A 19,245-nucleotide genomic window follows, 5' to 3' on the forward strand; every position below is an offset into this window, starting at 1 on the left:
TTTTCTTCAGAGTTCATTTTCTTCTGTTTCCTTTGCTCTTTAACTTTTATGTTAAAAGTTCCTCGTGTATATGTTGATCCTTGGCCAGTCTTTTATATTTAAGAGTGAGGTACGGGAACGTGAGTGGAGCTGTGTGTGGGCAAGTCTTGTTAACTAGCGGGAAGCTGGACATTTCATTGGGGGACCCACAAATGTCAGTAGCTGTGGGTCTTTTGGGCCAATTTTCTCAGAGAAATCCTTCCATCTTCTGGCTGGATAGGTATATATAGAGAGATTGTGTTCTGGAGCTAAGGGGAGAAAGGTGTTTTTGTGGATGGGGGAGGTCTCATTGTTCCCAGGCAAAATTTCACTCAGTCCCACTGCTTTGAGTAACATGCCTCACTCCCACTCACATTGGGGCCTCGCTGGTTCCACATCTCCGAATGGTTCCACATCTCCGAATGGTTCCACATCTCCGAATAGTGAGCCTTCAGGCATCTTTCTGGGGAGAAGCACCAGGCACAGGAGGGAACATCTGGTGTGTGTGTCGCTCCAGGCGTGTGTGCTACCCAGTATAGCTGGGGTTTCAACGGATACCTTTTAGAAACATATAAAATCTTTATAAATATACAGATGTAGTCGTTCTCTCTGAAAAACACAACTGCCTGGGAAGCTAATTCTGTGTAATTCCTGTTTCTGGGCTTTACATTTTCCTCCTTTGGGTTGTTTTTTTTTTTTTTTTTTTTTTTTCTTCCGAGCAAATTGGAGCTTTGGCAGATCAGCATATTGTCCACGTGGCGTGTGGCGAGTCCCACAGTCTGGCCCTCAGTGACCGCGGCCAGCTGTTTTCTTGGGGTGCGGGGAGCGATGGTCAACTAGGACTCATGACTACTGAGGACTCTGTGGCAGTACCCAGGTAAGAATGTCAGTTGCTGTAAATATTATTTCCTGCTAGTTTCTTTGTTAGATTCCTTGGTTTGGGTTCTGCTTTCTTCTTTTGATTGCTGTTTCCTTTGTGTCACTGTCATGCCTTATACTGTTATAACACTTGTCACAAAAATTGTAATTATTTATAGACGTGTCTGTCTCCAGTTAAAAAAATGTGAGTTGTTCAGGAACTGTACTTTATTTATTCCAGTAGCCTAGTTGCTGGCAGAGTGTTTGGAACTCGATAATGTTTGCATTAAAAAACACCTTTTCACATTGCTGGACTTACTAACCTTTAACTTAAAATTGCAAGCCTAAAACAGTTATTCAATGAGTCGCTTTAAAATAGAATCACAAGGCTGACCTGATACTCTAGTAACAGGCCAAATTACCTTAAGCATTACCAACAGCTAAAATACCAAATATACATAAGTTGTTTAACACAAAAGTACTAATACAATGGTTTTTAGTCCCTTAAGTATTTACTTAATTCTGAATCTTAGATGATTTGGCTAAATACATAACAGATTCTTCACCACTAAGGAAATGTCTAAAATATTGAAGTTCCTTTCAGGTGGACGTTTTGGAGGGGGGCGGGGCATCTCTGTTTGCTGAGGGTTCTTAAAGATCAAAGAGGCCACTGGTTTATTTCCTTCATTTAATTCCTGCTCCTTTATACTGCAAACGTACAACATTCCTTGTATTGCAGTACTCGTCACGTTCTTTGCAATTTTTAATTTAATAACTATTTTTAGTACAAAGCTGGGAGCTCTTGACGCCAGGAGACCTGGATCCTTTATTTTAGCGTCACCGTTGCTAAGGGTGCTCCAGCACCTGCACTGCTCAGAACAAGTGTGTTTATTAAATGCTTCTCCTCCCCTGCCCAATTATTGTCCCTTTTAAAGGACAATACATTCTTCTTCCTCTTCCTTTTTTGCCCTTCTTCGATTTTTGTCTCTTTAACCAAAAGCTGTTTTAGGGAAAAGAGGAACAGGGAGGTGAGAATGATTTGATTCCATTTCCTGATTTAGAACAGGTAATGTCTTGGATTCATTACTTCCGAAGATTAATTTAATTTGGGGGGAAGAGGGAGAGTAGAAATTTAAAAAGGGGGATGCTATATTTTAACGAAATTGTAATATTCAGGAAAAGATTTATAACATTAATGACAAAAGTGTTTCATCCGTTGATGACCAAAGACTCAAGGAAAGCTGTTTAGTGGCATTTCATTTCTAAAAATGGAGTAATCTGTGTTAGAGTAGCAGTTTGTTATTATTTTTATTAGTCATGTCTAAATTATGGATGACTTCTGAGGCTTTAGTTTGTATATAATTTCATATTATAACTTAATTAAATTCATTAATTCATACCTTAGTATTGTGGGAAGTACCATAGTTTTGAGGTCATACGGACTCAGATTCCAGTACTGGCTCTATTATTTATTAGGTGAGTGACCTTGGGCAAATTGTTGAACTTATCTAGGCCTCGATTTCCGAACTTAAGAATGGAGTTACGTAGTACTGTGTACCTTTACAAAGTTATTGGGAGGATGGAGTAAGATGAGTAGGTAAAACACAGTATATGCTTGTGCACGTGTATCCCGCTTTCTCCACCCCAAGGGTATAATTTCTTATTGTTTGTCTTGTCCTTTTGACCTGCTTCCTCTCTGTAACTGTGATTGTGGAGGTTGTATTGAGGGTAATGGTGACCCGTAAAGGGAGGAGTCTGGGGAATTTGAGTGGAAGCTGGCCAGGAAAAAGGGCTGTTGTCGCATAAGGTTCTGAAACACGGGGCCCCAAGGCAGTATTACATTTTCCAATTTTAAAAAATAGTGGGGTTCTACAAGCTATTGATACATGCAGCAATTTGGACAAATGTCCAGGGAATTATTCTGAGTGAAAAAGAAGCCAATCCCCAAAGGCTACCTACTATATGGTTCCATTTATATAACATTCTCAAAATGACAAAATTGTGGAAATGGAGGGTAGATTAGTGGTTGCCAGGGGTTACGAGTGGGGGAGGGGAGGAGTGGTTATAAAAGTACAACAAAAGGAATCCTTGTGGTGTTGGAACCACTGAGTATGGTGCTGGATACAAGAGCCTACACAGGTGACAAAAATACTACAAACTCAGAAATGAGTACAAATAAAACTGGGGAAATATTGGCGTGGCCAAAAAGTTCGTTTGGGTTTTCCTGTAACATCCTATGGGAAAACCTGAATGAACTTTTTGGCCAACCCAAACATAAATGAGATTGGTAGGTTATATTAATGTCAGTATCTTTGTTATGATACTATACTGTAGTTTTGCAAAATGTCATCACTGGGGGAAACTGGACAAAGTGTACAAGGGATCTCTGTATTATTTCTTACAACTGCATGTGAATCTACAATAAAAAATAGTTGGGTTCTATTTGGTACTAAATGCATATGTGAACTCTATTTTATAAATTTTTTTAGATCCGAGAAAATAAACCATTAACAAAAGCAACATCTACCTATCACTCTAAATAACCCCCTCCTTGCCTATTGGATGTCTGTCTTCTAAAATGCCCCTTCCTGGGCTGCCCTGGTGGCGCAGTGGTTGCGAGTCCGCCTGCCGATGCAGGGGACGCCGGTTCGTGCCCTGGTCTGGGAAGATCCCACGTGCCGCGGAGCGGCTGGGCCCATGAGCCGTGGCTGCGGAGCCTGTGCTCTGCAAGGGAGAGGCCACAACAGTGAGAGGCCTGCGTACCGCAAAAAAAAAAAAAAAAGCCCCTTCCTGGGCTGCCCTGGTGGCGCAGTGGTTGCGAGTCCGCCTGCCGATGCAGGGGACGCCGGTTCGTGCCCTGGTCTGGGAAGATCCCACGTGCCGCGGAGCGGCTGGGCCCATGAGCCGTGGCTGCGGAGCCTGTGCTCCGCAAGGGAGAGGCCACAACAGTGAGAGGCCTGCGTACCGCAAAAAAAAAAATAAAATAAAATAAAATGCCCCTTCCCGAAAGTGTGCCCGTCTGATTCCTTTGTTCCCATGGCATACACTTAATGAAGAGGAAGACGACAACTTGTGAATTACTAAAATAGGAAGCAGCAGATATTCTAAGGCTGTCCACCTCTGCTGGGCAGTGCCAAGAATGAATTTTTTCTTTTAATTTTCACCACAACCCTGTGAATGGGTACTGTTCTTATCTCTGTCTTTTTTGCGGTACGCGGGCCTCTCACTGCTGTGGCCTCTCCCGTTGCGGAGCACAGGCTCCGGAAGCGCAGGCTCAGCGGCCATGGCTCACGGGCCCAGCCGCTCCGCGGCACGTGGGATCCTCCCGGACCGGGGCACGAACCCGCGTCCCCTGCATCGGCAGGCAGACTCCCAACCACTGTGCCACCAGGGAAGCCCTTATCTCTGTCTTTGACACGAGCAAGCAGAGGAGCAGGATTTAAAAAGTTATCATATGATATCATATCATATCATATCTTCCTCTTTATCATCCTAGGGAATCAGAGTTTTGGAGGCATTGCCCTTCCTAATTTTTTTAAATTATGGTAAAATACACATAACATAAAATTTACCATCTTAACCATTTTAGAGTGTACAGTTCAGTAGTGTTAAGTATATTCACGTTGCTGTGTGACCAATCCCAGAACATTTTTATCTTGCAGAAATTTAACTCTGTACTCATTAAATGGCAACTCCCCATTTCTCCTCTCCCAGCTACTGGCAGGCACTGTTAGACTTTGAATTGTATGAATTTGACTAGTCTAGATATCTCACGTAAGTGGAGTTATGGAGTATTTGTCTTTTTGTTACTGGCTTATTTCACTTAGCATAATGTCCAAGTTTCATCCATGTTGTAGCATGTGTCAGAGTTTTTGTTCTTAAAGGCTGATGAATATTCTGTTGTATACATATCCCAAATGTGTATACCTCATTTGTTTTTCTAGTCATCTGTTGATGGATACTTGGGTTGCTGCCACCTCTTGGCCATTTTGAATAATGCTGCTATCAGTGTGGGTATACAAATATCTACTTGGTGCCCAGCTTCCAGTTCTTTTGGATAGATACCCAGAAGTGGGATTGCTGTATCATGGCATTGCCCTCATTTGAAAGCCATTTAGATACTAGTCATGTTCTTGGGGATCTTTCTTCTGTAGTTTACTCCTTTTGTCCCTGAACTGGAGATGACCAGGTGGGAATTAGCAGAGGGCTATGGTTATGGGTTTAGGTGCAGAATTTTTTTTTTTTTTTTTTAAACAGTAGCTACCTAAGAGGCAGGAGGTTAGTGAAAGACTTAATAGAATTATATCATGTAAGATTTTATGTTTGATTTTTAAAAGTCTTTTGTAAAAGGTGTTACTTATTACAACTGTTTTATTTAGTTGGGAATATTTCCAATCATTGTTTGTGAATGCCCTTCTTAAGAGGAAAGTCTTTTCTGTTTTAGGTTAATACAGAAGCTGAACCAGCAGACAATATTACAAGTTTCCTGTGGCAACTGGCACTGCTTGGCTCTTGCAGCTGGTAACGTACATCTCTGCTAATGTTATGTTAATTTGAGAACCATTTCCCTTTGCATTTGTGTGTGATGTTATCTAACTGGGTACCTTTAACTAACTCGTTAGGGTCTGTGCATTCCTGCTGGACAGCAGCAATTCTCAGACAGCCTTTTGCAGCTCATACTTTTCTCAGGGTTTGGATGTTGAAGGAGGAGGTGGTCATCATTGCTGCTCCACCTCTCTCTCGGGGGAAGGTGAGGAGGAGACAGTACGTCAGTCGTGTTCTTGAGCAGAAGATTGCTTTTTCTTAGCTACAGCTCACCGGCGTTATATTCCACCATGAAGCGCCCAAATAAATGAAGAAGACGGAGTTAGAAAAACCTAAGCCAGCAAATAATGCTGTATTTTGTTAGGATAAATTTGAGGGGAAGTCAGTACTAACAGGTCCTGCCTGATTCTCTGTGGTGCCGTCCGGGTCATAGCTGGACCCCGTGAAGTCCTGGGTCTCTCATGGTCCTGGTGTGGTCAGAACTCGTTCACCTTGCTTAGTGGATCAAAGCCTGGTAATTGCCTATTCAAAACTGAATTGACTTAAACATTTACTTTTTTCTTTGCCTAACTGTTAATAGCCTTGGAGGGTGATAAGGCTCAGCTTATCTCTGTTGTCATGACAAGTGGGAGTTTGGGTTGCAGCATGAAGCGTGTCTGCTCCCTTGCTCTTGGGTGTGTGTGTGTTGCGGCCGGAGGGCACTCACAGATGAGCCTACCGGGCAACCCTGTTGTTCTAACGAGGTTATTTTTGTGGCTGGCACTTGTATCATTTCTGGTAATACCAGTTATCCTCTTCTTATTTCAGATGGCCAGTTCTTCACGTGGGGGAAGAACAGCCATGGGCAGCTGGGCCTGGGGAGGGAGTTCCCCTCCCAAGCCAGCCCGCAGAGGGTGAGGTCCCTGGAGGGGATCCCGCTGGCACAGGTGACGGCAGGAGGGGCCCACAGCTTTGCCCTCTCTCTCTCGGGAGCCGTGTTTGGCTGGGGGATGAATAACGCGGGGCAGCTGGGGCTCAGTGATGAGAAAGGTAGGTGCAGTCTTCACGTGGGCCTCTTAACCTCATTTGTTTAGTATGTGCTTCCTGCGGAGCTTGTACGTGCGGTCCCCGTGTCAGGCACTAAGGGTGTGGCGGGGACCGAAACAGAGAAAACCCTTGGCTTAGGGGAGATGGCCTGCTGGTGGGCAGACGCAGACCACAAACCGGTAAGTATACAGCAGGTCACAGGGCTTGAGAGGAAAGGTTCCTGGTTCATAGAAGGTGGCCGGGGAGGGCCTCTCGGACAAGGTGTTTGAGCAGAGCCCTGTAGGAAGTCAAGTCGGAGAGGAGACGTGTAGATAGGCTGGGCGGAGACTGTTCCAGTCCGAGGGAACAGGGTGTGCAGAAGCTCTGATGCAGGAGGGTCTGTGGTGTGCTCAGGGGTGGGGTGAGCTGGAGGCGGAAAGCGGAGTGGGAGCTCCGAGAGCTGGGGGGGCCCCGTTATGTACGGCCTGAAGGGCAGGCTCAGGATTTTGGCTTCTCTCAGTGAAATCAGGGAAGACACGGAGGTGTTGAGGAGAAGAGTGATCCAGTTTAACTTTGCCTGGAGCGGGTCCACGGGGGAGGCTGGAAGACCGGTTTGGAAGTAGTGGGAATAAAGATGGATTTTGGGGGCTTCCCTGGGGGCGCAGCGGTTGAGCGTCCGCCCGCCGATGCGGGGGACGCGGGTTCGCGCCCCGGTCCGGGAAGATCCCACGTGCCGCGGAGCGGCTGGGCCCGTGAGCCGTGGCCGCTGAGCCTGCGCGTCCGGAGCCTGTGCTCCGCAACGGGAGAGGCCACGGCAGTGAGAGGCGCGCGTACCGCAAAAAAAAAAAAAAAAAAAAAAAAAAAAAGATGGATTTGAACATATTTTGAAGGTGGGCCAATTGCTTTTGCTCATTGTTGGATGTGTAGTTTGAAATGAAGAGGCAAAGCTGGAAGGGTGAAGCGGCATGTATGAAATGAGGAAAGCTATGTATGGGGAGCGGGGCGGAGCATTGGGAAGAATTGGGGAGCGTAGGGAACCCGTGAGTTAAGTTTTAAATACATTAAATATGAGGCGTCTGTTAGACATCCAAGTGGAGGTTCAGGCAGGAAGCGGAAGACGGGAGTCAGGAGTCCAGGGGGACCCCAAATTCAGGCGAAGACAGCTGTGTACATCTCAAAGGCAAGTGGTAGTGACACTGTGGTATTTCTCTTATTCTAGATCGAGAGTCTCCTTGCCATGTGAAGCTCCTACGAACCCAAAAAGTCGTCTATATCAGTTGCGGAGAAGAGCACACAGCAGTTCTCACAAAAGTAAGGGACTTGGAGTATCCCGGTTTGTTCTGCGGCGCTCTGGTGCTGGGTATGACGTGAATGCTCATTTATCGTGGTTTGGTTGGTTGGATAGGGCCTTTTAGAGAGAGCAGTTGATAGTGTCTGAAAATAGTCCAGTGTTGTCTCCCTTCTCAGCAGCCGTCTGCATTCTCACTCTTCCCTTCCTCCAGTGGTGGTCAGCCTCCAGGCACTCCAGAAAACGGACCCTTGCCCCATTCCAGTTGGCACTAGCTCCCAGGCTAAATGCATATGACCAGTATCCCTGTGAAAGCTCCCCAGTAACAAGGAGTTAGACATTAATTCAGCCATACTTCCCTGAAGAGACCTTTATTAAAAGTAGCACAAAAGTTTTTTTTTTTTTTTAATAAATTTATTTATTTATTTATTTATTTTTGGCTGTGTTGGGTCTTTGTTGCTGCGTGCAGGCTTTCTTTTAGTTGCATTGAGCGGAGGCTACTCTCCATTGTGGTGCGCGGGCTGCTCGTTGCGGTGGCTTCTCTTTGTTGCAGAGCACGGGCTCTAGGCACACAGGCTCCGTAGTTGTGGCGCACGGGCTTAGTTGCTCCGCAGCTTGTGGGATCTTCCCGGACCAGGGCTCAAACCCGTGTCCCCTGCCCTGGCTGCGGGATTCTTAACCACTACGCCACCAGGGAAGTCCAACACAAAAGTATTTTTTTCTTCAAGCTGAGCCACAGTGAGATTTAAGAATTTCTAAAAATATGAGGGACTTCCTTGGTGGTTCAGTGGTTAAGACTCCGCCTGCCAATGCAGGGGACACGGGTTCAAGCCCTGGTCCGGGAAGATCCCACATGCCGCTAAGCCCGTGCTCCACAACTACTGAAGCCCTGCATGCTTAGAGCCCATGCTCTGCAACAAGAGAAGCCACCGCAATGAGAAGCCTGTGCACCGCAATGAAGATTCAACACAGCCAAAAATAAATAATAAATAAATAAATTTTAAAAATAAAAATATGAGGATAATACATTCAAATCAGTTATTATTAAGGGAAGCTAGTGGTGTTTAGGGTATGTCCTTCAACCTCCTGAGACTGATATCAGGGAAAAATACACCCTTTCAGAAAAGATTCTAGAATGCCACTGTGAGAGAGAAAATGCTAAGCTGGCCTGACCCTTTTGGCATTTCTTTGGCATAAATTTGTTCTTAAAGTGATTTTTTTTCTATTATGGAAGTAGTTCCTGTTCATTATGGAATAACTGTAAAATAAAGAAGGATTCTAACTCAAAAAGAATCACTGTTAATATTTTGGTGTTTTCAAAGCAGAAATAGAGACACAGACATAGAGAACAAACGTATGGATACCAAGGGGGAAGGGGGGGGTGTGGGAGGACTTGGGAGATTGGGATTGACATATACACACTATTGATACTATGTATAAAATAGGTAACTAATGAAAACCTGCTGTGTAGCACGGGGAACACTACTCGGTGCTCTGTGGCGACCTAAATGGGAAGGAAATCCAAAAAAGAGGGGATATATGTATACGTATAGCTGATTGACTTTGCTGTATAGTATAAACTAACACAATATTGTAAAGCAACTATACTCCAAAAAAAAAAAAAATATATATATATATGGGTTTTTTTTGGTGTTAAAAAATAGTTCAATGTATATATAACTTTCAAATATATATAGCAATATTCTGTGTTCCTTTAAAACAAGCCATTTAAATATATGTAAAAAAGAAAGAATGTAATTAATGTTTTAAAATTATCTACCTATTTCTTTTGCTTCTAAAACAGTTACATCTAGAGAGAATGAAAAGGTATTTTCATGTCGAACAAATACTGTTATAGATTCACTTTAATAAAATGCGTTCGCATTTGTTCAAGTACAGCTGCTAAAAAGATCTTACTTTCCAAGGAGTCTGTGGAGCATTTAATTTCTTACATATAAATGATCATGCAAAATTATCTCATTTCACCTATCTTTTTCTTCTTTTTTCGTTTTCCTTCTTATCAACACATCGTACTTTTAAACAACTTTCAGAATTTATAGATGGCACACATTCCCTTGAGCAGTACTGTCTTTATTCCACATAGGTGTAGTCTTAAGTTATTTTTAAATTATTTTTCCATTTAATCAACACTCCAAAGAAGTGATTTGGCTAAGTATCAAGCGAGCGTAGCGTTCTTATACAGACCGTTGTGATATGAATTTTGTATACAGAGGCTAAAGGAGTGCACGCAAACTCAGAGACACAGTGCAGTCATGTGGTATTTGCTCCTTGTTAGAGTGGAGGTGTGTTTACCTTTGGTGCTGGTTCCTGCGGGCAACTTGGACACGATTCCATGAATGATGAGGTTAATCCCAGAAGAGTTCTGGAGCTGATGGGCAGTGAAGTCACTCAGATTGCCTGTGGCAGGTGAGTGCTCCTAAGAGCTTCCTCATAGCTATTAAGACCCAGCAGTGGATCTTGTCTTTGCAGTGATGGAGAATGTGGTTAGACCCAGCCACCATCATTTTAAGAAATCTTAACTGCATGCACACCTATGGTGAAAGTTTGGAGAGAGTCCGACCTGAGCAGGGCGTGGCGAGGAAGGGTTTTAGAGAAGCAGAGCTACCTGGGGCCAGTATGCTTCTTTGGGGTAAAGAATAGCACGATGAAAAAAAAAAAGAAAAAAAGAATAGCACGATGTGTGGGAGACATGAAGAAGGGAAAGTGAGAGAGCCTCAAAGAATGTCTTGGAAATTTTGCTGGTCCACCCCGCCTCTTCCCACTCATCCCAGAGGCAGCAGGCCTTCAGCTGTTTCCGAGTCTTGCCATCATCCCGATGACCTAGATTATCAGAGAAGGACGGTGTTACGAAGAGCCAGCACTGCAGAAACAGGCACATGTGAACACAAGGGGCACCCCTAGGAAGTGCAGTGCTCACGTGTGGAAGTGAAAAGTCAGAGCGTGTATTCACCCGTATCAGAAGGGATGCTGATGGGTTAATTTACATTATCTTCCCCCAGACAACACACCCTAGCCTTTGTGCCTTCTTCTGGACTCATCTATGCATTTGGTTGTGGAGCAAGAGGTCAATTAGGAACTGGACACACTTGTAATGTCAAGTGCCCATCTCCCGTGAAAGGTTACTGGGCTGCCCACAGCGGCCAGCTTTCAGCCAGAGCTGGTAAGAGTGATTTTTATTAGAATTTAATGGTGTTTTAAATGCTAAAAACAATTGTTTATAGAGCACATATTTATTTTTTACCTTGAGGTCTTTTGGAAGGAATGAATGTGAGGTATTTTCTTTTAACGTCAATCAACAAGTATTTGAGTACTCACTGGGCGTGAGACTCTGTAGTTGAGATCCTAGAGAATAAAGCAAAACATGTAATTTTGGCCCTAAGGACCCTGATGGTGGTGTACACATTTTATTATTGCTGCTGATAATGAGAGTTCACGTTCATTGAATGCTTAACCAAGTTCCATAACCACGCTAAGCGCTGAAAACAGCCTTAAGAACTAGTGGTTACTATCCCCGCGTTGGAGATGAGGAGAGTGAGTCTTAAGGAGGTTAAGTAACTTGCCCAAGATGATACAGATTCGGGGAACAGGATTTAAAACCAGGTCTGCCTCATTCTGAAGCCTGTGTTCTTCTTTTTAATTTTTAAAAACGTTATACAGTTTTTAAAGATTACACTCCATTTACAGGTATTACAAAATATTGGCTATATTCCCGGTGTTGTACAACACATCCTTGTAGCCTATCCTTGTACCCAGTAGTTTGTACCTCCCACGCCCCAACCCTATATTGCCCGCCCTAGTTCGAACGAACCACTAGTTTGTTCTCTATATCTGTGAGTCTTAAAGCCTGTGCTCTTAATGCTTGTACTGTGTTACCTTTCCTTTGTGATTGCTATTTTGGTCAAAACATGACATGATTTCTTTTCTTGCCATTTTTTTCCTTCTCTTAAAAAATAGTTGAATTTTGTTCCATTTAGTTTCAAAATAGTTCCATTTCATTAGAAATCAAAATAAGGCAGTCACTCAGTAAGAGTGACTTGAAATAATCAATCCAGAAGCTTAAATGCAGCTGGAGAGTCATTAGAAAGAAGTGTGATTTAATAATTAATTTTGATTTTGAAGATTATAAAATGACACACTTCTGGCTTGATCAGAATTTTGTTTTAACAATGACAATCATAAGTTCCCTGCTGGATTGTAAGAAACTTAAGTACAGGGATGGAGTCTTTTCCTCTTTATAAACCTGGCATATACCACAGGGCCTGGCACAAACTTCTCACTCAATAAATATTCATGGAAGGAACATATGAGCATCTAAAAATGTAGTGGAACTTAAAATGTAAAATAAGATTTTGTTTAGGTGATGTTCCCCCAAAGTGAAAGAATGGCTTGGTGTCCTCTTCTCTATCATTTGTAAATTCCTTTTTCTCTAAGGCATTGTACGCATGTTAGGAATGCATATATTTAAGAAATACACCAATGTAAAAAACTCAAACATTTTATAGGTTAATTTGAAACCACAAAGTTTTTGAAGTTTAATTACCGCATAACTTATGTGATCATAAATCTGTGCTTGGATGTTTGCCAAAGTAGGTAAATTTCAATTTGTTATGTAAATGCTGTGGTTTTAGGAACCTTCATGGTATGTGGGAGCACAGAGGAAGGCATCAAGGAGTATTCCGGTTAGAGGAAGTCTGAGCTGTGTCTTAAAGGATGATTTGGAGTTAGCCAGGTAGAGGACTTTGAGTGGGTAGGCAGTGGTGAGTACCTTGGAATTGCACATTCCAGGAGCACCTTTCCAGTTATACTCTGGGAGGCGCCATTTATGGAGAATACCATGTGCACTGGGGGAGACAGAGGAAGAGGCGTGGAGGTACGAGGTAGTGTGTTGTATTAGAAATAAAAGCAAGGTGGTGGTAGGGGTGTGTCAGCACAGGCGCAGCATGATGGGAGGCAGAGCTGGGGTAGGATGTGGAGGTCCCTCAGAGGCAAGCTGCCTCCTGAAGGGGCTGCAGACTGCCACACCCAGGTGCCGCATGATTTCTTAGCAGATGTTATGGTTTATGGTAGTGACTGTTTTAACCTTCAGGGCAGTGGCACGACAGAGTTAGAATGAAAAACAGAAACGAGGTCAGGACTAGCTGGGAGTGGGAGGGAGGGAGGGAGGGTTAGAGTGGAAGATACAGTCTTATATGTTTAGTTTTAACTGAAGTAGAAACAGTCCTGGGAAGAGAGCCAGGGGAGGAGGTTTCTTACTTCTCGGACATAATTAAGTGGATAGGAAACCGTTCTGAAGCATATTTTGGAATATTAGAAAAGGGGAATCAAGGAAAAACGTTAATTGTTGAAAAATATGCTCTTGAAAATTTTTTTGACAGATCGCTTTAAATATCATGTTGTTAAGCAGATCTTCTCTGGAGGAGACCAGACTTTTGTACTTTGCTCCAAATATGAGGTAAAATTTTCTTTTGACTATTATTTTGGGGGTGGAATAATGGTGAACCAATATTTATTTTAATAAATAATTACGTGAGAGCAACGTTACTCTGTTTCTACCAATTTTATTATATTAAAATAAGCCAACTTAAACCTTGAGGTAATCTCCATTTTGCTTCCTTGAAGTGCCAGTAATTTTCTTGGTATTTTAATCACAGAGTTCTAATTTATAATTGAAAATTATTTATTTATATCTGGATTTGTCCCAAAAGAGATTTAAGGAGGCCTTAGACAGTTCATACTTACTTTGGGATTATTTGACTTTGCATTCTTTCCTTCCCTGTGAAGTAGCCACAAATGCTGGGTATTTGAGAACTCTCTGGGTTTGTTTGATGTGATTGAGCCTACACGAAGTATAAGAGATGCCGCGGTACTCAGCTCTCCTTTGTTATTTATCATCTGCTCGTACGGGTGGAATAATGGTGAACCAATATTTATTTTAGTAAATAATTACGTGAGAGCAACGTTACTCTGTTTCTACCAATTTTTTTATATTAAAATAAGCCAACTTAAACCTTGAGGTAATCTCCATTTTGCTTCCTTGAAGTGCCAGTAATTTTCTTGGTATTTTAATCACAGAGTTCTAATTTATAATTGAAAATTATTTATTTATATCTGGATTTGTCCCAAAAGAGATTTAAGGAGGCCTTAGACAGTTCATACTTACTTTGGGATTATTTGACTTTGCATTCTTTCCTTCCCTGTGAAGTAGCCACAAATGCTGGGTATTTGAGAACTCTCTGGGTTTGTTTGTGATTGAGCCTACACGAAGTATAAGAGATGCCGCGGTACTCAGCTCTCCTTTGTTATTTATCATCTGCTCGTACCGCCACACTAAAATTTCCCTCGGGTTGTCTCCTGCATCGCTGTGGTGGGTAAGTCAGGAAGAATGACATTCTTTCAGGGGTGGCGGTCGAAGAGAACGTGGGCCAGGTATCTGTGACAGGGCTTTAATTCACCCCCCTCTCTGGACGAGAAATATCCATCTGAAATCAGCACCACAGATTTGTTTTCTGCCTTCCACGCCCTCCCCTGCTCTTAGGCTTCCTCTCCTCTCTCCCTCCCTACCCGTCTCCTCCCCTGTCCACCTTGCTTTTATTCACCAAGCACTTAGGGAGGACCATGGTATGTAGTGCATTGATCCTTATCTTCCCCTGGAGGAGCAGGGAAGGGCCTGTTGGTGATGACAAAGGAATCAGAATAGGTTGGAAAGAAAATGAGGGTCTGTGGACACAAGGGGCCTTGTCGCTGCTGGAAACTCTCCGCCTTACTCTGATACTTCACCGTCTTTTAATACGCGATGTTCTTGCCTCCTAGTCAGTATCATTCTATGACTTTGGTATTAAAGGTTGTGTTGGAGTCTGAGGCTGCAGGTTGGACAGCTGAAACTGACAATTAGCTATTTTCCAGGTCAGGATCCTGGAGAAAGTTCTGTTGAGTGCAGCCATCTGGGGTGATTTGGAACCTTTGCTTTAGACCTGTTTTAGGACCAGCTTCAGTGCTTCACAGAGAAACCTTGAGAAAAGCTGAGACTATTCTTTGATCCTTTAAGATGCTAATAAAGCGAAATATGAAAAGCCCTGAATCTCTGCAGGATAATAACTTTGTGTCCACAAGTAGTAGAGTTTGAAGTATTCATTTCCCTATGAAACTGGCTTGATTAGCCAACTTCAATTTTCCTGTGAAATTCAACATAAAACTTTGTTTCATTTCTTTGTAAATATGGTATCTGATATTTGTAGTTGGCTTTTAAATTTACTGTAATTAACACTGTTGGGACTGGAGAACAAAACGTTGATGAGAAGGAAGTGAAAGTAGCATATTGTTGGAGAAATTAAATTTTCCAGGTTAAATTTTAAACAGCTGTAGAGTTGTATGCATTAAAAATGTAAGATAACAAAGAAAAAAGAAACTAAAAATAGAATATGACTTAGAAAAGTATTGTTTGTTTGTTTGTTTGATTTTGAAGTATAATTAACCTACAACAGTATTTTAGTTCCTGGTACACAACATAGTGATTTGATATTTCTATAATTTCAAAATGGTCACCACAAGAAGTCTAGTACCATCTGTCACCATACAAAGATATTACATAATTATTGACTAAGACCTAGGAGTCTTAAAAAGATGCTGTTGTCTCTAGAGAGTCTGATTTAACTGGTCTAGACTTGGCTGTCGGGACTTTTGAAAGCTCTGGTGATCCAAGGTGCAGCCACAGTTGGGAAACACCGACCTAGACCAATTTTTTCTTTTGGGGCTGTATGTAATTCTAAGGTATGGAAAATCGACGCTTTTTCTTGAGTCTTTATGTGATTCTGAGGTTGCACTGCATCCAAGGCATCTGTCGTTTATTGGACTTGCAATGAAGACTGACAGAATAGTTCTATGTTTATATTTAATTGTAAGTACGTGTTCGTGTCTGTGTTCAGCTACCCCTTTGAATGGGGGAAGTAATTAAAATTTACATAATGACAGTGGGTTGTAAGACCATGGTGGAGAGGCAGTCTTGTTTGTGTGTTCTCAAGTGTCTGCTTTGTCTTATAGGTTTTCTCTATGTAATCCAAGATGGCTTTTGTTCTCTCACTAGATGTCTGTGGTTATTTTCGTAAAATAATGATCAAGAACAGATGATCATAAACTTTGACGAGCATCTCTGATTTGTTACATGCCTTTCTCCTTTCCCCTTATAATGATATCTAAACTCATAACTCTGAGAAGATAACCAAGAAAATTTACTCAGAAAGTTTTGTTTTTATGTGCAGGTGCAAAGGAGAAAAAGTGATCATCTGGTTAATGCTTTAATATTACTTTCTTCCTCCTTTTTCGTGACAAGTACAGGAGGCATAAAACACTTTCAACTTCTTAGTTCTAGATCAAGAACAGGATTTGGGGAAAAGAAGTTGAAAAAGAGCAATTTTAGAAATAGAAGTGCTTATATTATTATTACTTTTTAATCTCACTGAAGGAAGGACGTACAGTACAGTGCTGGGCAGCGTTTGGGATTTTCAAGGCCGTTACTGACATGTCCTTTTTGTTACCTTTCTTATAAATTTATAGCTCTATACTTTGAGCAAGACATTAAGAGGCGTTACGTTTTCAAGGATTATTTGCAATACAGATTGTAACTGAACTCTGACTTTTTATAATACATTGTGTTGGAGTTTGGTCGACAGTTACGGCAAATGATTAGTAATTTATGAGCCTTGATGTTATGGTGATTCAAAGCAGAGCGGGAAAGAAGCCTGAAGGAGTCACATTGGTTTGGTGTCTCTGGGGAGCGTGCTAACGGGCCGTCCCAACTTCAGAGCTCCCCCTGGGCTTGGCCGAGGCCTCTGTGACACTGAGAGCTGCAGTTCAGCTTCTCCTGTGGCCCAATCCTGCCTCCTTCATCCTTAAGGAAATGTGGTTTTAAAGCCACCCCCGCCCCTGAACATAAATCTCAGGCTCAGAGTCTGTTTCCCAGAGGGATCTTACAGGTTTAAATCCTGCTGGAGGCAATGGGACTGGGTCCTGGTACCACGCCCTCACCTGCTGCTGGGTGGGAAAGGACCGAGGAGCTAGCCCAGGGCAGCAAGCTGGGAGCCCTCAGGGGTGTACGCTCTCGGCAGCTGGGGGCCTGAGCGCCTCCATTCTGAAGTGGGGAGGAGCTGGCAGTGCACCCCAGCTCCTGCGTGTAAGTGAAACACAAAGTGGGGAGTATATGGGGAGAGGGAGATGAGAAAAGATCCATGCTATTACACAGTTTCTCTTTTTTATTGTTATGTTTAATCCTTCAGAGTTCTTCTCCTGCTGTGGACTTCAGGATGATGAACCAAGCACATTACACCAGTTTAATAAATGATGAAACCATAGCAGTCTGGAGACAAAAACTCTCAGAACACAACAATGCAAATACAATCAAGTATGTGGTTGCTTCTTTTCATTTTTTTTCAAAGTGTGTTGGAACTTCCTAGCTTAGTGCTTTTCCCTACTTCCATATTGAGGCTGTGAATATAAATGGAGTTTTACATTCTAGGGAATCATTTCTGGGGCACATGTTTATTCAGGGTTTGGTGCCCTTAGACCCAGATAACGTAACGTAATAGGTTGTTCCCCCATTTTCTCACAGAATGTATTCCTCTGCCTCGCTTGTTTGGATCTTAATCCTGACGGATGAAGGCCTGAGTTGGCCTTTCTGCTACGAAAACTCAGTGTTACTGTTTAACTCCAAGAGTTCCTTTAAATGCACATTCCAAAGCATCCCAAATCTAAGACAGCTTATTTTACCTAATCTGAGCAATTTAGCATTTTCACATTCAGAATGATCAGTTGAGATAGTAATTCGGTGTCAGGTAGAGAAGAAAGTACAGTTAAAGGACTGTGGCCTTTCAGCAAGTTTATTTCATTCTTAAAAGAGAATTTTTTTTTTTTTTTTTTTTTTTACATTTTTACACATTTTATTGGCTTTCCTCAGCTTCCATTTTTCTGCAGAGTCTAATTCTTGGGAAGGAATGAATCCGGCTGAATATTAGGTGGTGACGGTTCCCAGAAATGTGTATAAAGCATCTTGCTTTATGATAGAGATGGTAGTGGAGCAAACGCCCAGGGCCCTAAACTTTGGGCCCGCCAGGTGGCGGCTTTTTGAGTGGAGGATCCTTGGGAACGCTCTAGAGCACCTCCATGGCGGTCCTCTGAATCCCTCTAACTTTGGGTGGCTCTGCTGGGGCGCTCAGGCTGGAAGGTGGCAGGGAAGGGGCTGGGACTCACCGTGGGAGGGGTGGGGGGACTGAGACCTCCTTGGCTGGGACCTGGACACTCTACTAATTCTTAGTTTTCTTATTTACAAAAGGACAGGATGCAAGAAATGGTCTCTAAAGATCTTTCCTGACCCGGATTCTCTGAGTGATAGAAGTTGCTGTGATCCCCTCCTCAGCCGTATATTTGTTTTATTCCCTCCCTTTTCCTTGTATTAAATAAGAGAGTCCGGGGTCCCTGACTGCCGTTTCGCCCTGGGTCCTCAGAAACTATGTAATCTGGGTAATAGGAATAAACACTTATTTCACTTATTTTTAGTTTCTTTCTCAGATGGGTAACAAAATAGAAGGAGGTACTTGTATGGTTATTAATTTGCAAAGATACTTTCTGTGTTTGGTAAATAACAGCTCAGCTTCTCTTTTTCTGGCTTTGTGTTCACTTTTGGAGGTGAGGTGGGGAGAGTCTTAGCTGATTGGTGGGAAAAGAACTTTCAAGATCATTATTATTAGGCCCAAGAGTTTTCTTTTGGTAGCTTTGATACTGTCTTTTTATTTTATTTTAACATGACTTAAGGAAAACTTAAGCTCTTGTCCATTTTGAGACATGACACAATGTTTCTCTAAAGCAATGTTACATTTTCCGAGGCTTCACCTGGGTAAGAAAAAGCGGCTATTAATGAAACCCTGGAATAGAGGACTAACCCTGGAATAGAGGACTAAACCTGTTGTTTAATGCTTAAACAACCATTTATTTGTAATTATTAAAAGCTTCCCTCCCTTTTTCTTCCTGAGCAGTGGTGTCATTCAGATATTATCTTCTGCAGCCTGTTGGAATGGAAGTTTTCTTGAGAAAAAGTAAGTGGTTTAGAGTCTTTAAAAAAAAAAAAAAACAACCCACATGTGATGCAAATACTTAGCAAAGGCTGTGAAAGACTTCTGTTCTCTTTGATGGTGGTTGGCCTTAATTCAGTGGATGAGCCAATGATTTGCACAGAAATTGGGACGCTCAGTGATGATGAGAGAGAGGACAGAGCAATGCTGATTCATGCCTCGCTGGCAGAGAAGCAGGTTACCAGAGAGAGAAAAGGCATCTCAGAAAGGGTTGGTGTAGTCAAAAGTAAGATTTTTCAGGGTATTCCAAAAATGTTAATCATATTTATTCTTAAATTCTTAATTAATAATCTCCTTGGTTTCTTTGGTTTGCTTTCCCATAGTTTTTTCTTTTCTCAAAAAGAGTGAATTTAGGGAAAAAGCTCCAAGGAGGCTTCAGGGACTTCTTGGACT

At 42.5% G+C, this 19,245-nt stretch overlaps 1 protein-coding gene across 7 annotated transcripts in view; it reads left to right on the forward strand.

Annotated features, from left to right (window-relative positions):
• Positions 1 to 19,245, forward strand: part of HERC3 (HECT and RLD domain containing E3 ubiquitin protein ligase 3) — a 140,068-nt gene that overhangs the window by 45,783 nt on the left and 75,040 nt on the right. For 6 of the 7 annotated variants that reach the window (XR_008617745.1, XM_055085802.1, XM_055085798.1 and 3 more), the window contains exons 4-12: positions 735 to 895; positions 5,321 to 5,397; positions 6,229 to 6,450; positions 7,646 to 7,737; positions 10,011 to 10,141; positions 10,735 to 10,895; positions 13,111 to 13,187; positions 17,005 to 17,129; positions 18,757 to 18,816. Coding sequence is in view for 6 of the 7 variants with exons in the window: in XM_055085802.1 (XP_054941777.1) it covers positions 735 to 895; positions 5,321 to 5,397; positions 6,229 to 6,450; positions 7,646 to 7,737; positions 10,011 to 10,141; positions 10,735 to 10,895; positions 13,111 to 13,187; positions 17,005 to 17,129; positions 18,757 to 18,816 (1,106 nt within the window). In the remaining variant the exon portion in view is untranslated. Of the gene's footprint in view, positions 1 to 734; positions 896 to 5,320; positions 5,398 to 6,228; positions 6,451 to 7,645; positions 7,738 to 10,010; positions 10,142 to 10,734; positions 10,896 to 12,363; positions 12,473 to 13,110; positions 13,188 to 17,004; positions 17,130 to 18,756; positions 18,817 to 19,245 lie in introns of those variants that run through there. The other variant, XM_055085803.1, reaches the window with a different exon arrangement.

The sequence above is a fragment of the Physeter macrocephalus genome, chromosome 7 (assembly GCF_002837175.3).
Source record: "Physeter macrocephalus isolate SW-GA chromosome 7, ASM283717v5, whole genome shotgun sequence".
Classification (NCBI taxonomy): domain Eukaryota; kingdom Metazoa; phylum Chordata; class Mammalia; order Artiodactyla; family Physeteridae; genus Physeter; species Physeter macrocephalus.